At 30.6% G+C, this 5583-nt stretch overlaps 1 protein-coding gene across 1 annotated transcript; it reads left to right on the top strand.

The window, feature by feature from the left end:
* The first annotated feature begins 298 nt into the window (after positions 1–298).
* LOC106753842 (glycerol-3-phosphate dehydrogenase [NAD(+)]) lies at positions 299–4440 on the top strand. The gene is made up of 12 exons (XM_014635708.2): positions 299–602; positions 902–978; positions 1071–1143; positions 1694–1911; positions 1998–2105; positions 2321–2384; positions 2475–2512; positions 2584–2704; positions 2775–2829; positions 2918–2966; positions 3679–3824; positions 3915–4440. The coding sequence occupies exons 1-12, from the start codon at positions 509–511 to the stop codon at positions 3940–3942; spliced, it is 1071 nt and encodes a 356-aa protein (XP_014491194.1). The 5' UTR covers positions 299–508; the 3' UTR covers positions 3943–4440.
* Positions 4441–5583: the final 1143 nt, after the last annotated feature.

Genomic DNA, 5583 nt, shown 5'->3' with positions numbered 1-5583 from the left:
TTATTACACATCGAATCCACATCATTCTCTCATTTTATTTTTTTGAAACACGTGAACCACTCAGAATGTGATAGGTGACGGTGTCAAAAATTTGTCACATCCTACATGTCAAAGTATCATTATCCTTATCAAAAACCATGCATGTATATATTTTTTTTAACAATAAATTACTACTGTATCACTATTTTATTTGTTCATTTATCAATCACATACTACTATGCTATGTATACATTGTAAAAAAAAATTATTAAAAGAACATTTTTCATGTATATATATTTAATCATGTTCACGCTCAACCAATAAAAGGTATGTGATAACCGCAATTAACTGCTTGAAAGTTTGTGACGAAACGTGTATGGCAATAATTCGACTTCCCTTCCTTTATATATATGTTTTGTGCTATTCGATGTTCCTTTGACAGCGTTTTGGTCTATTCTTGGCCCACTTTTGGATTTCCTCTGCTTCTGTCTTGTTTTCCCTACCCCTTCCGCTTAAACCAAACATAGCTATGTATAAAGTCACTGTTATTGGTAGCGGTAATTGGGGCAGTGTTGCGGCAAAGCTTATCGCCTCCAACACCGTGAGACTTGATTCTTTCCATGGTAATTTTCTTTTATATAACTACGTCTTTTTTTTTTTTTAATATTTTCTTTTATATATTTATGTAATTTTATTTTTATATAAATTGTTATTTCAAAAATTATTTCTTAGTATCAAATTAGTATAAATTTTAAAGATTTTTAAAAAATCTTTGTTAAAAACATTTAATAAAAGATTAACTAATCCATAATGTTTTTTACCTGCCAAAAGCATAACTAAAAGAAATAAACAATATCATTTCAATTCAATTTGGATGTTAGTTTTCGTATTTGGATTAATGAATTCTCGGGTTATAAATCAGATGAAGTGAGAATGTGGGTATTCGAGGAAAAATTACCAAACGGGGAGAAGCTCACAGATGTTATCAACAAAACCAATGTAAGGGCCACTCAAGCGTTTCATTCCCATTCAGTATACATTCTTTGTTTTCTTTACTCAATATTAAATAATTTACTGTTCTTTTTTTCCAGGAGAATGTTAAGTATCTCCCTGGGATTAAGCTTGGTAAAAATGTTGTTGCAGATCCAGACCTTGTAAATGCAGGTACCAAATAAATTCTTCACTTATTTTTTTTTCAAAAATAAAATTAAAAAGTTGAAAATTTCACATAGACTGTTTTATGCAGTTGAATTAGGTTTAAAATCGACATCTTACCTGGATAAACTAGAGATAAGGTCAATTTATAATATATAATTGAGGATGCAAACCTTACCTTATAAGGCCAAATTATAATATATAAGTGAATGCAATCGATTTTGTGGAATTGAGTTAAGCTTAAAATCCACTTTTTATGTAAGTATTTTGTTTCACCCATTGTCCCGTCATTACCGAACGACCTATTAATTCTACTCTCACATTCGAGATTACCTGCCTCGACGTAAAGCGATGTGTTGGAAGTCTCACACCATAAAAACCAGTTTTGTGGGATTGAGTTAGTCTTAAATCTCACTTCTTAATACCAATTACCAAAAGAGCTAAGATTTTTATTAAAGAGAACCCAAAACTCCATAACTATGTACCTTTGTTCGATTTTGATTTCTAAACTGTGTTCTATGGATAACTTGTATTCTGCTCTGAATGGTTGATTATGCAGTTAAGGATGCCAACATGCTGGTGTTTGTAACCCCACATCAATTCGTGGAAGGAATATGCAAGAGGCTTGCAGGGAAAATAAGGGCAGATGCAGAGGGAATTTCTCTTATCAAAGGGATGGAGGTCAAGAAAGAAGGGCCAAGCATGATCTCAAATCTCATTACCAAACAACTAGGAATTAATTGTTCAGTTTTAATGGGGGCCAACATAGCAAATGAGGTACCTTGATACAACACTGTTTAATCAACATACTTATGGAAACTTATAAATAACAACTGAGGCTGTGATGTTCACTGTTTCAACAGATAGCAATGGAGAAATTTAGTGAAGCAACAGTTGGATATAATCAAAACAAATCAGCAGCAGATAGATGGGTTCAGTTGTTTTGCACTCCTTATTTCAATGTCACAGCTGTGAGTGTAGTACGTTGATATGCAAACAAAGTAGTGAAAAAATATGGCTAAATCCCTAGGAGTTTTATGAAATCAGTAATAGCAAAAACTATCCTGATGGAAAAATCATTCAATTATTATGGTTATTCCTACTTGTTTACAAATCTTGAGTAATATTAAACTTGTAAGTTATGAGACACACTTCAAGCATGTGGTTTTTGCATTATCATTACTAGGTCCAGGATGTTGAAGGCGTCGAGCTCTGTGGAACTCTGAAAAATGCTGTGGCCATAGCTGCAGGTATGTAATACAGTACATTAGTATTTGGAATTCATTCTCCCCCTTTGTTGTTAATGTTAATGATCAAGAAATTGGATGCAAATGGGACAGGTTTTGTTGATGGCTTGGAGATGGGGAATAACACAAAAGTAAGATTAAAGGATTTGATGGCTCAGAAAATTTCTTGTTGTAGGTTTTCTTATTTTATACATATATGTAGGCTGCAATAATGAGAATTGGCCTAAAAGAGATGATGACATTTTCAAAGATGTGTTTTCCATCTGTTAAGGATAGTACCTTTTTTGAGAGCTGTGGTGTAGCTGATCTTATCACAACATGCAGTAAGTCTTCACCTTATTTTTCAACGTTTATTTATCGTGGTTTCATTTAAAACTGTATTATTTATTGCAGTGGGAGGGAGAAATAGGAAAGTTGCCGATGCTTATGCCAGAAATGGAGGGAAGAGGTGTGTTTTTCCTTCCTAATCCACAATTCTTGGATGAGTAAAATATAGTTAATTTTGTCCTGTATCGTTTTCATTCTTCTTTCTGCAGGTCTTTTGATGAGCTTGAAGCAGAGATGCTTCAAGGCCAGAAATTGCAGGTACATATGTTGTTTGGTGGAAGTCTCATGAATTAAAGATAAGATTACTTTATAGGACAATGATATTTTAATAAGGAAAATGATATTTTGACACCAATTTTTGACACTATTTTGACATTGCACACGTGTTAAAACGTGGTTGGACGATTTCAAATTAAAAAAGCTGAAACAATGACATATTTGGAAGAAAAAAACCAAAGTTTTTTTTTTTAATTTAAAATCGTCCAACCACGTTTTGACACGTATTCAGTGTCAAAATGGTGTCAAAAAGTTGGTGTCAAAATATCATTTTCCTTTTAACAACTCTTTTTTAACAACTTTTTGACAACAGGACATGTGTCACAATTCTATTGGTTTGTTTGAATTTATTCTAAAAAATTATTTAAAACAAATCAATCACAAGCTGCCACATATGCGTTGTCAAAAAATTGTCAAAAAAGAGTTGTTAAAGAGATTTTTTCCTACTTTATAATATATAAGATTACTTTATAATATATAAATGGGATGTAAACTTTACTTTTTTAAGTCAGTTTTATAGAATTGAGTTAAACTTTAAATTTGTTTTTCTAATTTAGTATCAGAGTATGCTTGAGATTGATATCTCTCAAAGCTCTTTCTGAAACAAAGTAAAATAACATAGCATTATACAATAATAATTCATGCATGAGACATTAATGTGTTACTCATGAATGGATTTTTGTCCTTCATTAAGGGTGTCTTAACTGCAAAAGAGGTGCATGAGGTTCTAAGTAATCGCGGATGGCTACACATTTTTCCTCTCTTCTCAGCAGTGCATGCAATCAGCACAGGTCGTCTTCCACCATCAGCCATAGTTAAAATCAATGAAGAAAATCTCAGGTATTCTATATACTTCTCAGAAATGATATTTCATGTTAGGAAATAAGTATCTGTGTGAATTATACGTACAGTTACAAACTTAACCTGTAGGCATGTACAAATAGTAAGCTCGCTTTAGATGCATTTTTGTTGTAAACACCTCAACAATGAAGAGCACATTTACAAAGTTAGAAGGACAGCACACACCGACAAGGTTCTTCGGGAAGGTTATTCAATTCCTATAAAGTAGCACATGCATGCAACAGCTGAAAAAATACACCAAAAAATATTTGAGTCTATCTATTCTGATTGCAGTTTCCAATTTTGAGGTTGTATTAAATTGGATAATGATACTTAGATAACATTTTTTTAACAATATTTGAACATCATCTACTTGTCATTCTGTGATTGGTCCAAAATTACTCCACAATTAATAATAATAATCATAAATATCACTGTGGATCAATCAAGAATAACACATAGATGATGTTGAAATGTTATCAAAATAATGTTAAATTATTCAAGTGTTTTAGTTCCCTATACATAGGAAGAAATTTCTTCCAAATTTTTCATATTGTAATGTCCCCCCATTAATATGTTGTATACACATTCTTATTTTTGAATTCCGTATACACATTAATACGTTATATATATACATTCTCATTCATCAGGGTAATTTACTCTGATTTTGTCTGTAATGGGACGTTAGCCAAGTACAATTAACCTACCGTTTTTGTTGTCAACTACGTTTTTTGTTTGGGTTCAGAATTTCATAATTTTTAGTACATTAAATTATTTCATTTTTCAGATATTATATTCGGATAAAGTGATTTAAATTAATTACATTTTGATTTTTTATTTTGATAAAGTATTTTATTTATCACCTTACTAAAAAATTATGAACATAGTAAACAATTATTGCTAATTAAAAATATAAATATTGATGATACTTTTTAGTCCATCTTAGTTGATGCTATTTTTCAATCAATGTGGCATTAAAAAAATTCAATGATATTGACAAAACTTAATCTATAGTAATGGCAATTGAGATTATTTTCCATTGGTGTCGACCATAACGGAAATTGGTTAAATTTACTTTTATGATGTCATAGTCAAATATACTTTTTCCAAATTTTCTATCTATTAAAACTTTCACCAATTAATATATATAAAAAAAAAATCTTAACAATTATTGATGTGACATCCCATTTAATAGAGTAATCTATTAAACAAAATAATATAATATTTAATATTGATAAAACATAGTAGATAGATAAAAAATACGTAATTTTATCATTACAATTATCCAAAGAAATAATTATAGCAAAAAAAATATATCTACAACTTTCTTATATACAGTATCTCAAAAAGAGATAAATCAAAATATCTACAACTATACACATAACTATATACTACTCTTGTTCTAGCACATCCTCTGCTCACACCAAAAATTATTATCATAGCTAAGGATTTAAATAAACACACATATAGAAAAAAACAAAGGATAAGCTAGTGAATAAACTAATGTTTCATATCACAATTTAAATGAACACTTAACAACAATAAAAAAAAAAAGTAAATCATACCACCACAAGACTCCTATACTCGATTTCTGGATATAATGCGAATATAGACTACTAAATGTATGCACTTATGATAGTATTTATACTCTGTAGAGTTATAAACAAGAGTAACTCGACCTATTATCCATGAGGTAAATCTTCTACTCCTAAAACCCAAAGGGCTTGGGTGAAGACCTCCTATCATTCTCTTTGTCATC

This window comes from Vigna radiata, unplaced genomic scaffold, assembly GCF_000741045.1.
Source record: "Vigna radiata var. radiata cultivar VC1973A unplaced genomic scaffold, Vradiata_ver6 scaffold_7, whole genome shotgun sequence".
NCBI classification, from domain to species: domain Eukaryota; kingdom Viridiplantae; phylum Streptophyta; class Magnoliopsida; order Fabales; family Fabaceae; genus Vigna; species Vigna radiata.
This window is presented reverse-complemented; position numbering and strand designations above follow the sequence as displayed.